Source organism: Brassica rapa, chromosome A01, assembly GCF_000309985.2.
Source record: "Brassica rapa cultivar Chiifu-401-42 chromosome A01, CAAS_Brap_v3.01, whole genome shotgun sequence".
Taxonomy (NCBI): Eukaryota; Viridiplantae; Streptophyta; class Magnoliopsida; order Brassicales; family Brassicaceae; genus Brassica; species Brassica rapa.
In genome coordinates this window covers 678,747-701,442 of record NC_024795.2, presented here as the reverse complement: position 1 = coordinate 701,442, position 22,696 = coordinate 678,747, and the positions used below count along the sequence as shown (strand labels likewise).

Here is a 22,696-nt window from a genome sequence, read left to right as displayed (position 1 = left end):
GGGGTTTAAGGTCGTTTGAAATTAGGGTTTCAAAGAAGGGGGTTTTAGATCGGTTTGTAGTTTGAGCAGCTCCCTCGATTTTCGTTTCAAACCATTTGTCTTGTTTTCTTAAATCAGTTCTTACCCTAATGATCTTTGATTTCTTCCTCACTTTATCTTCCTCGCTTAATCTTACATGATTTCTTTCATGTTTACAGAGACATAATGGGACAAGATTATTCGTATACACAGCCTTCTTCTTCAGCAGAGTCGCTTGACATGACGTACCTTCTTGAAGCAGAATGTGAATTGTACAAGGATGAAGATGACAGTAGGATCTTGCATCAAGTGTATGGAGACGAAGCTGATGATGGAATGCCTTCGACATGCTACTGTGGTTCTGATGCAGTGGTTGCAACATCTTACACGCGTAAAGATCCAGGGCGCTTGTATCTGACCTGCGAGAATGTAAACGATGGGGACTGCCACATCTGGAAGTGGTGGGATGTAGCTGTTACGGAGGAGCTCAGAGACGTTCAGACACAGCTTAGGCTGGTGAAGGAGCAAGCATTTGAGTGTGACCAGAAGCTGATGAAGCTACAAAAGGTGGTGTGTGAGTTATCTAAGAAGAATGCAGTGCTTAGAAATGGCTTTGCGTTGCGCGTCTGTGTAATGGTCGCTGCACTACTCTTGGTTGGTTTGGCGGTGATGTTTCAGTCTGGTAAGTTTCAATATTTGCAATTGTTGTTCTTCTTTTTTCAATTTTGAAAAACTATTGACTGTTTGATCACATTTATTTGCAGGAAGAGCTTCCAAGAATTAAACCAGAGCCCCTTCCGTGTCTGTATAATTAAGGTACTACAGCTACGTCTCTCTGTTTCATCCTAGTGTATTTTGGTAGTCTAATAATAAATATAACTTCAAAGATAGTAGTACTCTGTCGGAGCAATTGTGAATGTAATTAACTTTTTAAAAATATTAGCTTGGTTAAATGCTAGTTATAGTTTGATTGGTTAAATTCTAGTTATAGTTAGCTTGCTTAAATGCTAGTTTGCTTTTTACCTTCCTACCGCCAAGGATTTGATTGTTTTAAATGTTTTAGAGGTGTTATTAGTCTGATTTGATTGGTGTTGAATGCAAGTACTTTGCTTTCCACCTTCCTAACTGCTCGGTTGAAATGTATCTTAGGTTAAAGGTCGCCTACTTAAGGCTATGTGTTGCTATTAGAGCGACACAGAACATTCTCAAAACCATGGATCCTAAAACTAGTTATACAAACCTCTTGTTTAGTCAATCTCAGACTACAGTGGACCTTGATTCACCCGAACCTTTTTGGTTGGGTAGCCAAGGTCCTACTGAGTCAGTTGTCGAGCCTGTTGTCGAGTCTGGTGGCGACCCTAAGGAGAGGAGGAAATGGACTCCGAAGGAGGATAAAATCCTTATTGGTGCTTGGCTTAACACCAGTAAGGATGCTGTCGTAAGTAATGACCAGAGGGCTGGTGCATTCTGGAAGCACATTGTCGACTACTACAACGCAAGTCCGCAATTGGCTGGGACAATACCGAGAGAGGTTTGTTCCTGCAAGAAGCGTTGGGGTAGGATCAACACTGACGTATCCAAGTTTGCTGGATGCTATGACGCCGCTCTGAGGGAGCAGAGGAGTGGCCAAAATGATGATGATGTGATGAAAGCCGCCATAGACATTTTCTTCAAAACTAACGACTACAAGTTCAGCATGGATCACTGCTGGAGGGAGCTGAGGCATGACCAGAAATGGTGCTCCACCTATGGGCCTAAAGAATGTGGAAAGGAAAAGCGCAAAGGAGACGTGGAGGCTGATGGAGGAAATGAAGCAGAGGGCAGACCTATTGGGGTCAAGGCTGCTAAAGCTGCATCTAAGAAGAAGAAGAGTGGTAAAGAAGAGTCTTTGGCAAAGATACACGCAATCATGGAAATTAAAGAAAAGCTGTCTAAACAGAAGGTCCTTGAACGTCTTCTTGGGAAAAAAGAGCCACTCACTGAGATGGAAACATCCCTTCAACTCAAACTCATGGCTGAGATGTTATGAGGTTATGTCTTTGTTTCTTCCCATCGTTAGCTATCTCGTTTCTATTGCTAGGACTTACCTATCTTGTTGATTGAGTTGTGAGCTATTTCGTTTCTTTTGCTAGGACTTAGTTATGTCGTTGATTGTGAGTAATTACATCTTGTTGGTATTTCACATGTGTTTCTTTCCACTTCAACACTAACAACTCTTGTGTTTCTTTTCAGGTTCAGCAGTAGTCAGGTCCAGCAGTAGTCACGGGTTGTGAAGATGGTCACGGGTTGTGAAGATGGTCACGGGTTGTGAAGTTGTCTGAAGTCACGGGCCCTTCTTTTATCTAGTTTCTGTAGTATAAAGTAGTAGTCTCTTTGTTGTTGCTATGTATCTCGTTCTCCTACTCTCCTCATCATCAAACATCTTCTGCTACTTCTTGTAATATTTGGAGGAAAGACCTTGCTGCTGTAATATTTGACTTGCTTCTAGAAACATTTTCTGTAATATTCGACTTGATCAGTTTATCTTTTGGTAACATTTCCAATTCTATTTACTTACTTCTCTTTATAATTTTGTCCGTTTAACATTTTATTAGCCGGTTTGATAACAGACGTTGCTTCTCTTTATAATGACAAATACATAAATAGGTTTCATAACCTCTTAACATATACTCAAACTTGACATATACATAAATAGGTTTGACATTTGTTTATCCTTATCTAGTGAACAAACTTGATGTTTATTCATGTGTTGTAAGGATAGATGTAGCTTTTATAAAGTTGCTATCTTGTCTAAAATTGTTACATTTTTAGAAGTGTATTAAATTTTCATAATTCAAATGTTTTTTAAAAATAGCAGTTGTTGTTGATTTTAGATTAACTTATTGAATGTTTTTAGATATGTCGTCATCTTCATCTGATGAAGTGGAGGAAAGACTGGAAGAAATTTTGGAGGAATACACAGAAGATATATTTAACGAGATTGTGGAGGATCAAACCATCCCGCAAAGGAGACGTACTTATAGAGAACGACACCGTGAAGGAGGACACGCGCGCTTATGGAATGACTACTTCAGCGAAGATGCGACATTCTCGTCTGATCAATTTAGACGCCGTTTCCGCATGAATAAGGAATTATTTTTGCGTCTTGTTCATAGCCTATCAGAGTGCTTTTCATTCTTTCAGCAACGAAGAGATGCAACCGGGAGGCTCGGTCTTTCTGCACTTCAAAAATGCACGGCAGCAATTCGTCTGCTTGCTTATGGTACTGCGGCTGACGCGGTTGATGAATATCTCCGACTTGGTGAGACCACCGCACTTTCATGTTTACATAATTTCACTGACGGAATAATACATATATTTGGAGAGGAGTATCTACGACGACCCACACCAGAGGATCTTCAACGACTACTCGATATTGGAGAGACACGAGGGTTTCCTGGGATGGTCGGGAGCATTGACTGTATGCATTGGGAGTGGAAAAATTGCCCAACTGCTTGGAAAGGACAGTACTCACGTGGATCAGGAAAACCGACAATTGTCTTAGAGGCTGTAGCTTCACACGATCTTTGGATATGGCACGCTTTCTTCGGTCCTCCAGGTACCTTAAACGATATTAATGTACTCGATCGCTCTCCTGTTTTTGATGACATTTTACAAGGTAAAGCTCCGAGGGTAAAGTACATGGTCAACGGACACATGTATAAGTTGGCGTACTACCTCACAGACGGTATATATCCAAAATGGTCAACATTTATCCAATCTATCACCCTCCCTCAAAGTCCTCAGGAACAATTATTTGCTAAATTTCAAGAAGCTACCCGAAAAGATGTAGAGCGGGCTTTTGGAGTCTTGCAAGCTCGATTTGCGATTGTGAGAAACCCGGTAAAAACTTTGGATAAGGAAAAGATAAGAAAGATTATGAGAGCATGTATCATCCTACACAATATGATAGTCGAAAATGAACGGGACGGATACACTTGTATCGATATATCTGAATTTGAAGAAGGAGACAACACTAGAACTTCACAGGTGGAAACGGAGAGACCTACAAATCTGAATAATATGTTTCCCAATCGGAATGATCTTCGTGATAGGAATATGCACGCCCAATTAAAACATGACTTAATTCAAAATGTTTGGAACAAATTTGGTGATGAATATTAATAATTGTTGTATCTTTATTTTTAATTATTGTGATTTTAAATTTATTCAGGCTATATTATTGAAACATTTGATAATTCACTTTTTAAAAAAAAAATTTTTATTTTAAGGACTTCTTATTATGACTCACCATTGTAAACACTTATTTGGTTCAGATCCTTAGCTATTTAACAAAAAAAAAAAAATAATTTTTAAATTACTAAGGGTTCCACAATGGGTGCCACCATTGTGGATGCTCTAATGCCTTCTACTGGTTCCAACATTTTAAGCAAAGAGGATGAACGTTTGAATATTTACAAGATTGCAACGGATTTACGAGGATGTTACTAGACGTAGTAGACAAACGAGAGCTGATGGAAAATACTTTTTGATTAGATCCTGACAAATGGTTCAGATTCATTCTAACAACCTTAAAAAAATTTGACTCCATCAAGACTCTCAAGAAGATGAAATCGATCTTTATGCTAACAAAGAATCATCGTCATTATGAGAGTTACAAAAAGTTCTGGTAGATTCTAAATAATTTTTATTTTGTAAGTTTTTTATATTTGATATTGATTTACATTTTATTTTGAAATAAATGATTTTTGGTAATATAAACATTTTTAGAAATAACAAATTAACATGATAATTTGTCATAATATGATTGGCGATTTGGCTTATAGTTTCAATTTTAATATAGTATAGATTAAGAATTTTTGTTAATTAATTTCTTATAAATCATATTATGATAATATAATTAAATAAAAAATCTTTGGTTGGTCCATAAGTTTATATAGCCCATAATATAATTGTTTTGCATAATGTTCTAAAATCGCTAGGCGGTAACTAGGCGCTTTATAGAAGACTAGCGACTAGGCGGATTATTCGGGGCCTAGACGAGGCCTAGGCGTTATCAAATTATTGATTTATTTTATATATTTTATACATTTGTATGACATATTTTAGTTTTTAAGTTTAATTATAAAATTATTGTGATGAAATTATCAAAATTAGATATACAAAACAGAAGAAAGTAGACAAATTTGTAGATTTGTAAAAATATTATTGCTTAATTTAACATACATAGACAATTTTAGATCGATTTTAACCAATTTTAACTGATTTAGAACAGTTTAAAGCAATTTGAATCATATAAATCGGTATAAATTGGATTTTAAGAAAATCATTTCGGATAAGACCAAGTTGCCGCCTGTGCGGGGGCCTAGGCGCCGCCTAGACCGATTTTTAGAATTGCAAGAACAAAGAAACCATTACTCAATTTTCTATAACTACCTCATCGCTCAACAAGTCTCAGCTACATAATATAAAATTAGTAATAATAGTCCAGGTCGTCTTCACATTTCGTCGTCGCTGGTTTCCAAAATGATATTCTTCTTATCCTTCTTGGCATTTTTCTCTCTTCTTTCTTTTGTGATGCCGTTTTTAGGACACAATGCCATATCGGAGCTCCCAGGAAAACTGTAGTTATGTCGAAAGATGCAGCGTGGCTGTTAAGTAAACCACAGTATCCCGATTTAATGAAGTTGACAAAAGCTCTACTTTGCTGCGAAAATACCTATCACCAGACATCAGGATAAGATTTCTACCTTTGTAACATCCATTCTCCAATCTTTCAGTCAAGTCTTGGTATATTGATGACTGATATCGGTATGTTTCTAAAAATGTACTAGTAATGTACAATAAGATGAATATTGTTGTTCCACTTTCGCCAATTCGCCATTCCATTTGAAGATTTTATCGTCGATCTCCTATTTAGAGAAAATTGAATGGTTAAACAAAAATCATGCATAAAGTAGTTGTCTTTATATAAAGTAGTTCCAAATAATTAAAAAAACGTCTATCGACATACATTTGATCAAGCAAACAATTATATACTTTAAATATAATTTTCTATGCACCTACAAAAATCGAATTGAATATATTTACTTGTCATAAAATACTACAGTTAATATATAAAGCAAACAATTATACACTTTAAATATAATCAATTGAAAGTGAATTTATTAACCTTCCGATCGATTCAGGATACTGTGATTCTAAACGCATGATATCTATCTACTGTCGTATAAACTACATCCCCATACAAATATAAATATCCAAATTAGATATAAAGATAAATATATTTTAATGTCCAAGATAGTTATGTTAAGTTGGCTTGGTTAACTTGACCCAAGTAGAAAAAGGGTTGGGAGTAGAAGGAACATGTCTCACAATTCACATTCAAGTCAAGCAACCCTCAAAGAATGGCATTTCTTCCCTTCATTGGCATAAAGAAAAGTAATGAACTTCAGAGCAATTTTTATCTCTAATAGTAATCATGAAAAAACAAAAGATAAGTATTTATCTCTAATAATAGTCAATTCTTTTTATAGAACGATATAATCACAATTATATCATCATAGGCATTTTAAGATGTTTTAGATTGACTAGGAATTGTGAGACTCAACTGAAATTTCAAAACATATTGATAATTCAATGTGTGAAAAATTTTTATAACATAATTACTTTTTATTTTGAGATACAAATGGTAAGTGTATAATTAGGAAAGAAGGAATCATGTGACATTCAACCACAAATATAGATAGTAATTAATTTAAACAAATCTGATTTGACCATTGTCATTGTCTTTTGTTTATAACATATTTCTAAAAGTCAGGATCACACACCAATTTCTTGTATAAATACACATAGGACCAACTTGATTTGGTAAAAGGAAACACAAAAGTGTGTGTGAGAGAGAGTAGAGAAAATGGGAAAAGGAAGAGCGCCATGTTGTGACAAAACCAAAGTGAAGAGAGGACCATGGAGCTACGACGAAGACCTGATACTCATCTCTTTCATTCAGAAAGTATGGTCATAAGAACTGAAGATCTCTCCCTAACCAAGCTGGTAATGTTTCTGATCTTAAAGCCTTGGTCTTCCTTAGGCTTTTTGAAATCTTCTGGTTCTGTAATCTTATGTCTATCCATGTATGCATGTAATGAAGGATTGTTGAGGTGTGGCATGAGTTGTCGTCTTCTCAGGCCTGATGTGAAGCGTGGAAATTTAAGCGTAGAGGAAGAAGAAACCATCGTTAAACTTCACCAGAGCATTGGAAGCAAGTATGTGTTATATTGTTGGTGGCTTGTCTTGCCTCAACGTTTGGATTCTGTCCTGACAATAGCTTTCCTTCATATTGGTTTCAGTTGGTCCAGATTGCTTCTAAACTGCCAGAACGAACAGACAACGAGATAAAACATGTGTGGCATACACATGTCAAGAAAAGATTGAGCTCGAACACCAACCTTGATGCCAATGATGAAGCGGCAACAAAAGGTTCTTTGAATAGAGAATTGAACCAAATCTCGACCGGTCGGTTTATTTATAAGTTATATAACTCCTCGTTTGTTCTTGAGACGCAACTAAAAGATACGAATCATGATGATAAGAAGCATTTGGATTCATTCAATAGAGAATATATGTTTCCAAAGTAACTCATTAGACTTACACAAAACTTTAAATCTAATGAAAAGCCATATCTAGTAGTAGATTATTTCATCTTCTTCTTCATGGTGGTGGTCTTATAATCTCCTAAGCAGAGTCGGTTCCGGTCAACAAAGATTTGGCCGGGGGGATCATAGCCACACCGAACCTTTCTTCCTTGGAGTACTTCTTTCGTAAAGCTCCCTTCTTACTCTCACTCCCTTCTTCTTGTTGCTGCTGCTGCTGCTTCCACTGCTGAAACGCCAATAGCTTCGCACAATCCCTGTTTCATCATCATTGTGTAAACAATCATCAATCAGCTTGATGAAAGATTGAAAATGAAAAATGATCTTTTATTTTATTTTTACTCACATGAGCTGAGTTTCGGAATAGCCGGTGTGGTGCTTGAGAGTGCTAGTCCAAACGGGAACTTGGTGAAGAGCTGATCTCGCTGCGTAGATTGCAGCTGCAGCAACGAGTGATGGGCTGAACATTATTGTCGTGTCGTAATGCATTACACCTAACTCCGCCAGATAGTGCACCATGTTCTCCATCTGAAAGACATAAAACAAGAACCAGTTTGAGAAACTGACAAAACCATGGAAGAAGAGTCTGTAATAAAAGATCTCTTACTCGTTGGTCTGCAATGGAAGCTTTGATGAAACGTGCGAGGAAGACGTAATGTGTCGGAACCGTCAAGTACCACTCGAGTGTAGACAGTATTGTCTTCTCCATCACCAGAATCTGTTTGTGACTGTATGCGTGGTCTGCAATATCAGCTAGATCCTCCACCTGTGGTGGCCAGATCTCTTCGTATTTGGATGACATGAGAAGAGCACTGAGACCAACCAGCTGCAGCTCTTTTCTAGGTATAGGCTTAGCCGACAAGAACCGATCCATGATGTTAACGGTGAGGTAAAACGTCTCAGGGTTTAGCTCGAATCTGACGCATACATCTATCAGCCATTCAACGAGAATCAGTCTCATCTTCTCGTTAATCTCAGGCTGTGACCTCATGTAATCAGTTGGACGCCATTCACTCTGCCAATGTTGAATCATTAATACAAGTTTCACAAGGAAATATTCATGAATAATATAGTTAAGTAAAGTACGAACCTCAACAGACTTGTAGAAGCTGTAGATATCTTCCACATACTCAACAGCTGCAAGGTCATTCTTAGCATCAACAGAGTCTATATCAACAATCTCTTCTTTCTTCTTTAAACCACAAGCAGCCTGTGAATAATAGCAAACAAAAATTTCAGAACAGACCAACCATGAAAATGAATCATCAATCTAAAAGTTCTAACCTTGCTTCTAGCGGTGAGAACAGATGTGTAAGAGACTGATATCTTCTTCTTAGCGGCGGCTTTCTTCTCTAAACCGTGTTCTTCATCACTGTCTGAGCTTATCTCTATAACCTCTACATCATTTGGTTTCTCAGCTCTTTTCTTTGGCTTTGGTACGGCAACAGCGACTCTCCTCGCCACAGGTTTAACAAGCTGCAAATGCCAAAACGATATTAACATGAGCTATTATTATCAGATCTACACAAAAAGGAACAAACTTTGAGATGTGTTACCTCAACGAGTGGGGCGTGTTGAGACCGCGTACGAGGATGGTTGATCTTAGCCGGGTCGATGTTCTTTGGGTGATTTCGTCGAACAACATTGCCTATATCACGAAGAACCTGACGGTTTCTTCCTTTCGCAGCGTTCTTGTCATCGTCTTCCACTATAACAACAACATCACCTTCATACACAAAACAAAGTTCACATCTTTTAGATTCAATTATCAAAATCAACCTCAGTAAATTAAAAATTGATTCACAACCTAAGACATAACAAGAAATCAAAAGATTCTTAGAACATCTCGGATCAATCTCTATACTCGTCTTACCCGTGGTTTGCTGAGGAACAATCGATCGAGACGCCATCATTTTCGTTAGTATTTTCTCTCTTCTTCTTCTTCAAATCTTCTTCTTCTTCTTCCGATGATTAGTACTAAAAGTGGGGCCTCTATAAAGGAGGCTTCTTGAGGAAGATTGAGCGGTTTCTCCCCCAACGGTCTGATTTTTCTAATTTTGATTTGAACGGTGCCGATGGAGTCTTCATCCAACGGTGGAAAACTGATGTGTGACCGTTTAGGGTTTAATATCTTGGGCTATAGATATGTGAAAAGCTTTCTTGCATAAGGCCCACAGGCCCATTAAGTGACGGTCTGTTACAAATTGGCTGGTAGCGTGTAGAGAGAGTTAAACCACCTAACCTATAGCTTATTTTCTACCTGGCAGCTCCATTGTCTGAATTTGAATTTTTGGTTCGCTTGCTTCCCTCACCTACACAAGTAACAAAAGGCTTAATGCAATACATCTCATTTGCTGATATTATAATCATCACGTAATTTCATTTTTCTTTGAACTGATTTAGATCAAACACTTTAACTTTGTAGTTCAAAATGAAATGTAATTTATTGACGTAAATAGTGAAATCAAATGTTTTAAGTGTCTCCACCACCATATACTAGATATGGAGATGTTACACTTAAAAGTAGACAAGTTTTGCTTTGTAAATTTGGTGTCATCTGATGTTTAAAGCCTTAGTTAAGTTTGAAGTCTTTTAACTACAGAGATCAAATCCAGAAGCAAACTAAAAAAAAATACAGCAAGACAAAAAGAGTGAGAGAGACTTTTTCAGACAGCTTTAGGTTGGATCTGTTCGAAGTCAAAAACCTCAAACATGAGCCTCCTAACATCAGGCTTTCCGTAGACGGTATACGCCAGTCCGTGAATAGCTTGTTGAACAGCTGTCGTCGCAGGATTCCTAAGTCTCCGGTTATGCTCATACCGATCGTGAACCTCCTCCGAGTAGATTATAAAGTTGTGAAGACGTTTCTCCCTCAGGTACCTACCGCAGAACTTGTTCATCAGCAAACGCCTATGCTTCTCTTGCAGCCATTTGCCAGGTGCGTCCAGGTGCTTCATCAACAAACGCTCCGCCATCGCTATGTCCTGTATCTTCTGCCCCACGTATTCTAATCTCTCGAAACAGAACCGAGGGTGTTCGAACTTGTGCTTTGAAGGATGCAAGAAGCAGAGCTGAAGGAAGTGAAAATGTTACAAAGAAGGAAAGTTTAACATAGTGCATGATAAAGTTTATTGATCTTTTACCTGTAAACCGAGTCCAAGCTCGATGTTTCTCGCTTCGGTTATCTCTTGGATTCTATCGTTCATCGGTAAAGGGTAACCTAAGGCCTGCATGACTTTAGGTTTGCTGTCGAAATCCCAAATGTTCCCTCTGAAACGGTGCATTCCAGGTGGAACACAAGCTCTGAATAGCCTCGGGTGTGCGAACAAAGCATCTTCAGGAGGCTAGAAGAAACCATTACCAAACAAAAGTGTGATCATCATCAGTCTAAGTACTTAACAGTGTGTTTTGTAGCTTTTGATTCATTTACCTTGTAAGTAGCAATGTCTTGCCAGCCTAGCTTCTTGCCTTCGAACTCAACAGAGACATAATCTACATCCTCAAGCTGTCTCCTAGCTCGAGGCTGGCAGTCATCAGCGTCCGGATCCATCCCAAACACCTCGAAAAGCACACGGTACACTTCCGGCATCCCGTAGCATAGATAGATTGCACCAAACAAAGCCCAGAACACAGATCTAGCGTGGAAACAAGACAAAGTAAACATGGATAAGTAGCAAGTATGGGATACAAAACAGTATAATGGGAAGCAGACAAACAGATACACTGAACATATCAAAAGAGATAAATATCATATCAGCTCAAAGCTCTTGGCAAAGTAGTGTAGAACTTAGGCATGTCTAAACATAAGAAAGGTAATTCACTAATCAAGTTCTTAACTAAGATCTAATTCTCAGCTCAAATCAACCTAAACTATGGATAAGTAGTAAATGTATGTCACATCACAGGAAACACTTTAGTATATTGGGAAGCACAGACTCTTCGAGACTTCGACTATATGCTAATAATAGCAGACAAACAGATATATTGAACTTATCATAAGAGATGAATAGTCAAATCAGCTAAAAGCTCTTGGCAACAAAAAGGTGATCTTAGCAACTAAGTTACATACAGAGTATGATAAATACTTAGGCATGCCTAAACCTAAAAGATAACTCCCTAAACATGTTCTTGAAGAGAATCAGACAACAGTCACTTCATGTTAGAACAAAAGCAGATAAAAACTCAAACTCTTGACAAAAGATTCAACTCTCAACTCAACTCAATTTAAAGCAGATAAAACTCAAACTCAAACTCTTGACTAAAGATTCAACTCTCAGCTCAAAGCAACTTCAACAAGAGAGGAAACTTACTTAACCACTGGCTCACGATCTTTCCTAAGCAACTTATCAATATCATCATAAGGAAAGACAAGATTCTGCAAGTTAGCCGCTTTGATCCACCTCGGAAGAAACCTCTTCCCAATCAAGGCAAACACTCTCTCCCTCATAGGCCCCGGAGGCTCCCTCGGATACCTCTGCAGGAAAAACTCAGTAACCGCAAGCTCAATCACATACTGCCCTAAAAACCAAAGCCTCGAGTGCCCGTTCTTCACGTGCCTCGCACGTGCCCTGTCGCAAGACGGATGCTGAAACGCTAAATAGAGCAACGTGTCGAAATGCTTAGCAGGATTCTCGTCGCTTAGGGTGGAGGAAGGTTCGAGGGAGTATCCTAAAGCTTGTTTGGCTTCGAGAAGGTACTCGTCGATCCATGTTCTGTCGGAGGAGTTGAGGTTCGAAGGAGGGAGGCAGGAGCTGAGTAAAGGGAAGGACTTTAGAGAGAGCTGCGGGCTGTTGAGGAACCTCTCTGCTAGCTTTTTGTCGTCTAGTGGTGGCCTTAGGATGAAGCGTTTGGGAGGGAGTTTCTTCTTGGAGGGAGTGGTGGTGGATTGTTTGCGCTGGGCGAGCTCCTTGAGGAGACGCTGAGGGCTGTCTCGTGGGAGGCCCTGAGTCTCGGAAGCGAGGGAGGCGTGGATTCGGAGTCTGGGTTTGGAGAAAGTCGAGGGCTTTAGCTGGAACTGAGAGATTGAGATTGAGGAAGAGAAGGAGAGTTTTTCGGGTGAGACGCGGAGGAGAGAAGAAGATGAAGAACAAAGCTCCATTGAGTTGTAGAAACTTGGGTCGCGCAAGGCGCGATTTTGATTGCAGCGGTGGGAGAAAGGAAATGGTGAAGAGGAGAGGAGTGAGTCTGTGTTCTGTTCCCATTGGATAAGGTGGTGTAGATTTTCGCGATACCGTGGCGGGGAGATTCTTTGCTGGATCAAAAGGTTTTTTAGTGTAATGTTTTGGGTCTTTAAAGCCCATTTAAAAGCCCATTATATTACAGTGAGATATATTAAAAGCCCTGCATACATCTTTATCGAAAAATTTTGTTTGTTATGGTTTTTTTTTTTACTTGGATTCAGTTTGCTTTTGTAGTTTTACAACCAAAATATATCCACGTATCATAAGTAGTTTTTTGTAAAAAGAAATTCCGACAAAATTAGAATTTTATTGATCTTAAAGATAAAAAACTCATAATACAAATTTGGAATAACCAAAGAAAACCAACATCAGTAGACAAATTTTCCGAAAGCCATATTATTACATAAGGCATCAAGAGAAGTGAATTTGACGATGCTCTCCAAAGTGAAGATTTATCTGCAAACAAAGTTTTAACTTTGTTATTTTCCTTCTCCATAAACAAAGTTTTGTATTTTATAATTTTGCAGCAAATATGGTTTGAATTGTTTTTTTTTTAATCCAGTATAAGTTAGATTTTTCTTGGAATCTTTGTTACATTGGATACTCATACTTTCTCTATAGCACGAGTAACTTCCGAGGAAAAGTGAAACTAAACCATGAAGAGTTGAGAAACATGTAATCATGGCAATAGACCAGAGATACAATAACGTGATCAATATTATTGAAAAATACACTTTACAGGAAAAAAGATTCCCTTTCGTGTTACTCTTTGTTCTCTCGACCACATGGCACATGATAATTCGATTTGTATAGAAATAAATACTATAAGTATCAAACACTAGAAGACGCACGAGTCCTCCCATTTTGGTCGTTTTAGTATATTTACATCCATTTGTGTTATTTTAATTCAAAACATTTGTCAATGCAAAATCATAAGCTTCATTTTAAATATATTTTCCTTAAATAAATATTTTATAAATATTATTTTTAACAAGACATTATATGATATATATCTAGTTATTTTTTGGCTGTAGTATATCTAATATATAATGTAATAGGATAAAATTAACATGCCTATCTTCTTCTTCTTTTTTCGATCGGGCCTCTAGTAGAACTGTAGAACAATGCTATTTTTTTTACGGTAACCTGAAACTGAGTAATCCTCGTGGAGATTGTTAAAATACAGGACAAACATAAAAATAAACAACAAAATATAATTTTTCTTTCTTTTGTAGGTTATTCTGATTTCACGGATCCAGTTCTGTAGGTTAAAGTTTCTTTGTTTTAGATCAAGTTACGGACCAGACTATTGTCACCTTCAAAAGTGATTTTGCAAATATTAAATGTTTTTTTTATTTTGCTTTAAAGCAATATTAAATGTTGCATATTGCAAAACTTGCGATTCCACTTATAGAGCTGTAGAGCAGATGACTCCACTACTGTTTACTAATCCACAAAAGTGATGTGATGAATGGTGATTTCATGTAATTACGTCCGTTCTGCTTTTAATACTGTTCTGCACACATCCCTTAATCATAGCCAAAGCTTTGGTGGATACAAATAATACCAATTATGGACTGACTTGCTTAATCTCTATATCCAAATTGAATGTTATATTAACAAATGACCTTCCACAAGTATAAATAAGAATTGTATTTTTTGTTTTGTTGCGTTCCGATCTGCTCCTTCCTCTTGTCTGCAGTGATTACTTGTTTTTTTTTTGTAAAAGCATATATTCGAGGAAGACGATTCAACCATTTGCTTGTTATGCGTAAAATATATAAATAAATCGCACTCTTTCTGTTACCGAAAGATATACTCCTTCCATTTCTATTTAATTATCGTTATAGAGAAAAAAATTTATTTCAAAATAAATATTGTTTTAGAATTTCAATGTAAAACTTATTAATAAAATTTTCTACTTATTTTTATATTGGTTGAAATATAGTTAGGTGTGGAAATATATAAAATCATATGTTTTATTAATCTTTGTGCATAAACTTAAAAACAACAACTAAAATAAAACGGAGGAAATGTGTTTTAGAAAAAAAATTGTTTCAAAAAATACATTTTCACTACATAAATTAATTACAAATTGTAAATTTCAAAAAACATAATTGTGTTTATTAAAATTCTATTGGTTAAAAGTTATGGAGAATAGCTAATTACAGAAAATAATGTATTGGTAACTAAAATCTAATATATTTTTTTAATAAGTGAAAAATATTTCTAAACATAGGGGGTAAATCTTTAATAACCAAATGACCCGATCAAAATTATCAAATTATAGTTAATGGGAAATTGTTATCTTGATACAGGCACGATTAATATATATGTATATATATAGTATATCTGTATATGATAAAAAAAAAAAGATGCTATCATGGAATGTGTCACTGGAAATGATTGGCAATCTCTACAATTTTCAACCTCGAGCTAGGAGACAGCTTGAAAATTGTGAAGAACAAGTTACTGAGCTTAACATCTTTGTTTTCTTATTTTCCTTTCTTTGAAACAATCAAATTAAAATAATGTAAATGAATTATTCCATTGCATATTCTTAAAGTTCGTATTTACTTTATTTTTAACAGAAACCGTTTAAGGCATATATAGTGAAATTATTTATCATGTTTTGTGGAATAGAAAAAGGACATGGTTTTCTTAGGAAAAGTATACTAAATGATACTAAATAATAGAAGCGTGATTGCCTTTACTTGCATTGCATGGAGTAGCCCCTTTTGAATGACTGAATTGAAGAATTGTTCTCGTCAACTATTTTTGTTTCTTCTTTAAAACGTCAACTAAAGTCTAAATCAACAATCGCTTTACCATAGATTAAAAAAAACTATATATATAAAACAGTAGCTGTTGATATAGCGTAAAAAGACAGCCATAATTAAACCCATTATCATGTCAACTGATTTGGACAATGTGTAGCTTTCTTCCCTAGATATGTAGCTAATTAATCCGTGTTTAACTTGGTGACTACAAGATCCAAAATTCTATTGTATGGTTAGTAAAAAAATTATGAAACCGTGAGATTCCTGCAATGCTAAGTGAAGCATTGGTTGAGATCCGAAAATAAAGATAATCGTAGTTAATTAAGACTAATTAAATAATATATGTATCTAGAAAAGTATAACAGTCAGGAGTAGTGGTTGAGATATGAGAAAGATTCAAGGTGGCTATATGGCACAGTTATTCGCAATGCTAAGTGAAGCATCGTTATCAATCTCGATCGCCATCACTCTCTATTCCCTCATATAGATAATCCTTGTGATCATACACACACAATATTTAGACAAACTAATAATATAATATCCAGAAGCTAACAATGATAAAAATACAAAAAATAATGGCGTGTACGTGAAACGATTTTTAATTACATAAATCATAGATTTGAAATTAACCATAAAAATTATAATACTTAAACATACGTTCAAAGAACCTTAAAATGATGCCAAAAGTTATAATATATTTAGTCTTTTTTCTTATAAAATAATGAAAATGCAAGCTGGCCGGTGCTACTTGTGCCCACTATAGAAAATCATATATATAAGTTCCTTTACTCCATTCATGTAATCATAGATAAATAAGCACAAAATTGAAATCACAGAAAATAGTTTTAAACAACAAAATGGCTGCGAAGAATCTCTTATTGCTCTTTATCTCTCTTTTTCTCACCGTTAACCTCGTCTCCGCTCAACTCCGCAGCAACTTCTACGCCGGAAGTTGCCCCAACGTCGAAAAAATCGTCAGAGACGCCGTTCAAAAAAAAGTCCAACAAACTTTCACCACCATCCCCGCTACTCTCCGCCTCTATTTCCACGATTGTTTCGTCAATGTAAAACATTTTATTTATTTATTATTTTATTGCTTTAACTTCATTTTCATTTCTTTTGGGTCTAACTTATGAAATTAATTTACTGTCTTAGGGTTGTGATGCCTCGGTGATGATAGCATCGACCGGTAATAATAAGGCGGAGAAAGATCATCCGGATAACTTGTCGCTGGCCGGAGATGGATTCGACACCGTTATTAAAGCTAAACAAGCTCTTGACGCCGTTGCAAATTGTCGTAATAAAGTTTCTTGCGCTGATATACTCACCATAGCTACTCGTGACGTCGTTAATCTCGTTCGTAACTCATCACTATCATTTTCGTTAGCTCAATCACGAATTATAATCATTATCGTTAATGCTAAATGATATAATATTTATAGGCGGGTGGACCAAGATATGAAGTGGAATTAGGAAGGCTTGATGGGCTGTCGTCTACGGCGGCTAGCGTCGAAGGGAAGCTGCCACAACCGACGGACGACGTCAACAAACTCACTTCACTTTTTGCCAAAAACGGCCTTAGCCTTAACGAGATGATAGCTCTCTCCGGTAAGATATTGTTCATTCGGACCAAACTTATATCAAGTTGATTAAGATTTGATTTGGTTTTGGAATAAAAAATTAGTATTTTAAGTAATTTCATAATAAATAAAATATTTAATTAATAACATATTTGGTTCATGGTTTGATCCTAATTTAAGTATGGTTCGATACTGAAAACAGGAGCGCACACATTAGGATTCGCTCATTGCACCAAAGTGTTCAACAGGATTTACAGTTTCAACAAAACAACGCAAGTGGACCCCACAGTTAACAAAGCTTACGTGACAGAGTTACGGGCGTCATGTCCTAGAAACATAGACCCAAGGGTGGCTATAAACATGGACCCAACAACACCTAGACAGTTCGACAACGTTTACTACAAAAACTTGCAACAAGGGAAAGGTTTGTTCACGTCAGATCAAGATTTGTTCACAGATCGTCGGTCAAAGCCAACCGTTGACTTATGGGCCAATAATGCAAACCTGTTTAATCAAGCCTTTGTTAACTCCATGATCAAGCTTGGTCGTGTTGGTGTTAAAACCGGTCGTAATGGTAATATCCGTCGCGATTGTGGAGCCTTCAATTGAATTTAAATACTCATCGATTTCTTCTATTTTTATTCAATTTCAGTTGTTGTTTAGGATGGTTTCATGATGCTGGTTCGGCTCGAGTATAATAATTCTCAATTTTGGGTTTCAGTAAAAATGCAAACCTAAAATTGTATACCTTTGTTAGAATCTTAGTCTTAATAAATCTGATTCATATGTATTGCCTTATCTCATAATTCATATAGGCTATATCTCATCAATATGTTTCAAACCACAAATGTTTTATGGTATGTATGAGAAACTCTCTGCCTCCCAAACTTATTTTGATTATTTTACCAATAAGTCTAAAGGCCTGACTTGACGGACCAATTTTTCGAGAAACGGTTTTGATTGGTGCCCAATTCACTTCGTGGTTGCAGATAGTTTGCTTTTGCTACAAGACATGTCTTCTGCGTTAGTAATAGTGTTTCAACTTTCAAATTTAACCGTTTTTGTGTAGCTTATTTCTTGGGATATAAGAGCATGTTTAATTAGGGTTCTTAAGATGGAGCTCTTAGTGAAATATAAGAATTCGTCTTTTAATTTTTAACCTAAAAAATTAAAAATCGATTTTTAAATAAGATATTTAAAAACCGGTTCTTAGTTTTTTTAATTAAAAATTAAAAAACGGATTCTTAGATTCCGCTAAGAATTTCACCCTAAGAACTTTCCATTAAACATGCTCTAAAGCCAGGTTTGTAGCAACCGTTTATTCATCTTGTAATTTTACTTTAATATTGTGTGTAGCTTTGGATTAACACGTTCAAATAGAAAGTGATTTTCTATATATAATAGCTGGGATATATTTATCTGTTGACCAAAAATATATATTTGGGTTTACTTCCATTTATATTGAATGTTTTGGTCAACCTTTAACTATAACGTGTTTGTATATGATGACCATGTACAGTTGTTTATTTGGATATACATGTATTTGTGCTCTCATCACAGAAAGACAAATTTAAGACCCTTCAGGCCTTCAGTCCATTCATGCATCTATATATTTGTAATTTCACACCTGAAAGCTTATATAAAGAGAGCAATGACTAAAGAAAATTGAATAAAAATGTCCACGAACAAAATGAATCTCTTATCACTTTTTCTTTCTCTCTTTCTGACCCTAAACCCAACCTCCGCTCAACTCCGCCGGAAGTTGCCCAAAATCGAACAAATAGTCAGAAACGCCTTTGGACAAAAAATCCAACAATCTCAAGTCACGTTTCCGCCGTTCTCCGTCTCATTTCCATGATTGTTTTGTCAATGTAAAATATTTTAGGGAAATTGCACCCAATAATTAACAAAATTTATTTTAATTAAATAAGACCAAAACTTCATTTTCTCTCTTCCTTTCCCTTCTTATCTCTTTCTATCTTCTTTCTAAAATTTAATTTTGTTTTTTTTTTGGTTATTTCACTAATTTTTCCTATTTTATATTTCATTTTTTTTTACAAATTATCAAATTATTTCATATATTTGCTTAAGTTTTTTTTATTAATTAATAAGTTTGATTTCACAGGTTTGTGATGCATCGGTGATGATAGAGTCTACCAAAAATAATAAAGCGGAGAAGGATCACTAAGATAATCTATCTTTATCCACAGATGGATTTGACGCCATATTTAAAGCCAAACAAGCTCTTGACGCCGTTCCAAATTGTCGTAACAAAGTTTCTTGCGCCGATATTATCACATTTACAACATCAAAAAAAATCTAAAGTACTAATTTAATTTAATATAGGTGGGTGGACCATGGTACGACATGGAATTGGGGAGGTTGGATGGACTATCCTCCACGGCGGCTAGTGTCGAGGGAATGCTGCCACAACCAACCGAAAATGTTAGCAAACTCGCTTCACATTTTGCTAAAAACGGGCTTAGTCTTGACGATATGATCGCTCTATCCGGTATGATTTTGTCTTTTGATTGAAACTACATCATCATGGACCTGCTCATTGCACCAAGGTCTTGGATAGGATTCACGGTGTCAAAGAAGACCCGAGTATAAACGCTACTTACTTACCACAACTCAAAGAGTTGTGCCCTAAAGACCTCGATCCGCACAAAGAGATATTTATGGATCCAACAACACCGGGGAAATTTGACAACGTATACTATCAAATTTGCAGCAAGGCAGAGGATTATTCAAGTCTGACCAAGCTTTGTTCACCGATCCTAGGTCCAAGCCTACCGTTAACTTATGGGATGGTAATGGACAGTTGTATAATCAAGCTTTCGTTAACTCCATGATCAAGCTCGGTCCCCTTGATGTTAAAACCGGCCGTGATGGTAACATCCGTAGCAATTGTGAAACTTTTAATTAGAAGATAATCTTTTTGAATTTGATCCTCTTTATATTATTAACATCATTCGCTTTCCCACTAGCAGATTTGTCTCTTATCCAATAAAAGCAACAAACACAAGAAGAAATTAAAACAAGCAAAAGAATTAAAGGAAACAAAAACATAAAAGCAAGTAAGACAAGTCTAGGCAGAAAACAAGAAGGCTAATCTGATGTTGATTTTAGAAAGAAAAAAAAACTAGAGAGAAAACTGCATCAGAAAACATGAAAATAAGAGAGGAAAAATTGCTTTATTACAAGATTGATTAGTAGAACTAAATTATCAAAAGTGTCAAGACAAAAGAAATATACAATCTCTAACAATCAATTAATGACAGGATGTAATTTCTATTTTTTTTCCACAAATGACGCATTAAGTTTTTGTTATCAATCAAATAATATAGAATTTTCCCCGTAAAAATTTGAAAGTTTTTTTTTAAAAAATAAATTGAAGTGAAAACAATGCTTTGACAAAAAAAAAAATGTTTTTAATACATTCCAAATCAGTTTATGGTTAGTAAAACGTTTTGTTTCTATTTTAAAAAGTTCACGAAGAGAGGGAAGCATACCCGTGTAAACTCTGTTTCCATAGGAATCGTCTCCTTCAAGCAGCTCTCTAATCGCTAAGGAGTTGTTCTTCACTGCTGTGTACATCAAGTTATCGTTTTCTTAATAAAAGATTAGCCTCTTCTTTTATTCATTTAGTTTTTTTCACCATTTTTAATAGGAAAAATCAAAAACATATATATAACACCAAGCAATAAGATTAACGATCTTCTATCTGGGAGAAGTACGTAGAGATTTGCAGCCATCATTTTTGCTAGGATATGGGAGAGAGAAGATGAGGTGGTTATTTCAGCAGGATGGGTCATTTTATGGTACCCCCTTTTTTTGGAACACAATGTATAATGGTACCTTTAATCATGGTTCTGATGGTTTGTCACTGAACAATTATGCCTTGGTATGATGTTTAGCATCAAATATATAAATTAAAGCGTTACTATAATTTTGATGTTTGTTAAAGCGTTAATGTAACTACTAATCTATTGTAACATAGGTGGTTGGACCAAGGTATGATATGGAACTAGGAAGGTTTTATGGGCTATCATCAATGAAGGCTAGTGTTGAAGGGAAGCAACCGCATCAATGAACGATGTCAACCAATTCTGCATATATTTTTCAAATTTTCAAAGTTTATCACATGTTTACATTCAATCTTTTTGATAATTCAACATAGTGACATACGATGTCAACCAATTACACGGACATAGTAATTAATATAGTTTTATCCATTTTATTTTAAGATATAACTATCGTACTGTAGCAGAAATAGCTAAATAAAAATACAAGTTACTGTTCAGAAAATTATAAAAAGAAAATGTTATACAACAAAAGCGCTATATTTATTACGATTTTTGGCAGGATATATCAAAAAAATTCGAAAGAAACAAATATTTTTTGCCACAAAATAATCTTTTTTTTTATCTCCTAGCATTTATCTCTCGGTCTGGACATTCAGATATCAGTTCGGTTCAGTTTTAGTATTTTGAATATTTTGAGGTATCCGGCAGTTTAGATAGAGAGTTAGAGGATTTATTTACTACATCATCTATTTTTGGTTTTGGTTCAGTTCAGATAATTTCAGATTCGGTTTGATTCAGATAGTAAAGCTAGTAACCTGGAAGTATCCAGAAAAAATGGTTTTCATTTGATTTTAGTTATGGTTCGGTTATTTCATGTAGTTTGGGTAATTCGGGTAAAATAACGGATATTTTGGATAAAATATCGAACAGTTATGATGACTCGGATAAAAATCTCGGATTACTTTGAATATTTCATATAAAACTATCCAAATACTTTCTGATAGTTCGAATATTTTATAATAATTTTGTTTTCGTTAAGTATTTTTCTGATATTCTATACAAATTTTTAAATTACAAATATATATATTTAGTTATGTTATATGTATATATAATTAATGTTTTTATATATTTAGGTATCCATTTGGTTTTTGGTTCGGTTATTTTGGATACGGAAATATATAAACCATTCGGATATTTGAAAGTTTCGACCGGTTCCAATTTCGGATATTTTAATTGGTTAAGTTTTTTGCCCAAACCTATTTATGCGTGTATAACCTTTTGGCTAAAAAGCCCTAGTAAACTAAATTGATGAGAAGAAATGACTCTTTGCACATCCAAAAGCCGTCTGGCCCCAGAAGACCTAATTTCATCGTACCATTTAATTAAATTTAATTATCTATTATTGCGAACTATTGTACTAATCTCACCTGAAAATTTGGAATCCATGGGTACCGAATTTATCGTTTTGCTTCTTCAGCAAATCGATTGTCAATTCTATATAGGATTATTCGTATAGGATATTTATATTTCATATGAGCTGGCTCATATAGTGAAAATTTAATATAATTAAAAACAACCAAGTTGGAGTTAAGTAAAGAATGTTTAAGTAACTTTTCACAGTGTTCATTGGTCGATGGCAGATTGTAGTCAAGTTATAGTATGTCACATTTTTTTGTA

The 22,696-nt window shown here is 35.6% G+C and overlaps 4 protein-coding genes, 1 long non-coding RNA gene and 1 pseudogene across 6 annotated transcripts; 4 read left to right on the top strand and 2 right to left on the bottom strand.

Annotated features, from left to right (window-relative positions):
* The first annotated feature begins 1,156 nt into the window (after positions 1 to 1,156).
* On the top strand, positions 1,157 to 2,047 carry LOC103854607 (glutathione S-transferase T3-like). The gene has a single exon (XM_033285440.1). It carries the CDS (start codon positions 1,157 to 1,159, stop codon positions 2,045 to 2,047), a length of 891 nt encoding a protein of 296 aa, XP_033141331.1.
* A 5,553-nt stretch (positions 2,048 to 7,600) lies between these two features.
* LOC103859480 (cyclin-B1-1) lies at positions 7,601 to 9,833 on the bottom strand. Of its 2 annotated transcripts, none has more exons than XM_033275026.1 (7): positions 9,544 to 9,833; positions 9,227 to 9,396; positions 8,955 to 9,146; positions 8,761 to 8,880; positions 8,278 to 8,685; positions 8,017 to 8,192; positions 7,601 to 7,927 (listed from the first exon to the last, which is right to left on the bottom strand). In XM_033275026.1, exons 1-7 carry the CDS (start codon positions 9,581 to 9,583, stop codon positions 7,753 to 7,755), a joined length of 1,281 nt encoding a protein of 426 aa, XP_033130917.1. In that variant the 5' UTR covers positions 9,584 to 9,833; the 3' UTR covers positions 7,601 to 7,752. The 2 variants fall into 2 exon arrangements, with proteins under 2 accessions (XP_033130917.1, XP_009135301.1); XM_009137053.3 differs by having other exon boundaries at positions 8,017 to 8,198; positions 9,544 to 9,732.
* Positions 9,834 to 10,037: 204 nt separating this feature from the next.
* LOC117126596 lies at positions 10,038 to 10,742 on the top strand. Its single transcript, XR_004449264.1, has 2 exons — positions 10,038 to 10,193; positions 10,323 to 10,742. It is a non-coding gene; the product is annotated as an uncharacterized LOC117126596 (long non-coding RNA).
* On the bottom strand, positions 10,197 to 12,875 carry LOC103859321 (ribonuclease III domain-containing protein RNC1, chloroplastic). The gene is made up of 4 exons (XM_009136870.3): positions 11,981 to 12,875; positions 11,101 to 11,305; positions 10,814 to 11,014; positions 10,197 to 10,741 (listed from the first exon to the last, which is right to left on the bottom strand). Exons 1-4 carry the CDS (start codon positions 12,766 to 12,768, stop codon positions 10,337 to 10,339), a joined length of 1,599 nt encoding a protein of 532 aa, XP_009135118.1. The 5' UTR covers positions 12,769 to 12,875; the 3' UTR covers positions 10,197 to 10,336.
* A 3,420-nt stretch (positions 12,876 to 16,295) lies between these two features.
* Positions 16,296 to 18,036, top strand: LOC103859221 (peroxidase 50). Its single transcript, XM_009136760.3, has 4 exons — positions 16,296 to 16,694; positions 16,786 to 16,986; positions 17,073 to 17,238; positions 17,413 to 18,036. Exons 1-4 carry the CDS (start codon positions 16,488 to 16,490, stop codon positions 17,817 to 17,819), a joined length of 981 nt encoding a protein of 326 aa, XP_009135008.1. The 5' UTR covers positions 16,296 to 16,487; the 3' UTR covers positions 17,820 to 18,036.
* A 241-nt stretch (positions 18,037 to 18,277) lies between these two features.
* Positions 18,278 to 22,075, top strand: LOC103859124 (annotated as a pseudogene).
* The last annotated feature ends 621 nt before the right edge of the window (positions 22,076 to 22,696 follow it).

Coding starts and splice junctions, on each gene's coding strand:
- LOC103859221 (XM_009136760.3), top strand. CDS start 16,488: ATGGCTGCGAAGAATCTCTTATTGCTCTTTATCTCTCTTTTTCTCACC. Junction 16,695..16,785: donor TCCACGATTGTTTCGTCAAT/GTAAAACATTTT, acceptor TTACTGTCTTAG/GGTTGTGATGCCTCGGTGAT. Junction 16,987..17,072: donor CTCGTGACGTCGTTAATCTC/GTTCGTAACTCA, acceptor TAATATTTATAG/GCGGGTGGACCAAGATATGA.
- LOC103854607 (XM_033285440.1), top strand. CDS start 1,157: ATGTATCTTAGGTTAAAGGTCGCCTACTTAAGGCTATGTGTTGCTATT.
- LOC103859480 (XM_009137053.3), bottom strand. CDS start 9,583: ATGATGGCGTCTCGATCGATTGTTCCTCAGCAAACCACGG. Junction 8,199..8,277: donor CTTCCATTGCAGACCAACGA/GTAAGAGATCTT, acceptor TATGTCTTTCAG/ATGGAGAACATGGTGCACTA. Junction 7,928..8,016: donor TATTCCGAAACTCAGCTCAT/GTGAGTAAAAAT, acceptor ATGATGAAACAG/GGATTGTGCGAAGCTATTGG.
- LOC103859321 (XM_009136870.3), bottom strand. CDS start 12,768: ATGGAGCTTTGTTCTTCATCTTCTTCTCTCCTCCGCGTCTCACCCGAA. Junction 11,306..11,980: donor GATCGTGAGCCAGTGGTTAA/GTAAGTTTCCTC, acceptor TTTCCACGCTAG/ATCTGTGTTCTGGGCTTTGT. Junction 10,742..10,813: donor AGCTTGGACTCGGTTTACAG/GTAAAAGATCAA, acceptor CACTTCCTTCAG/CTCTGCTTCTTGCATCCTTC.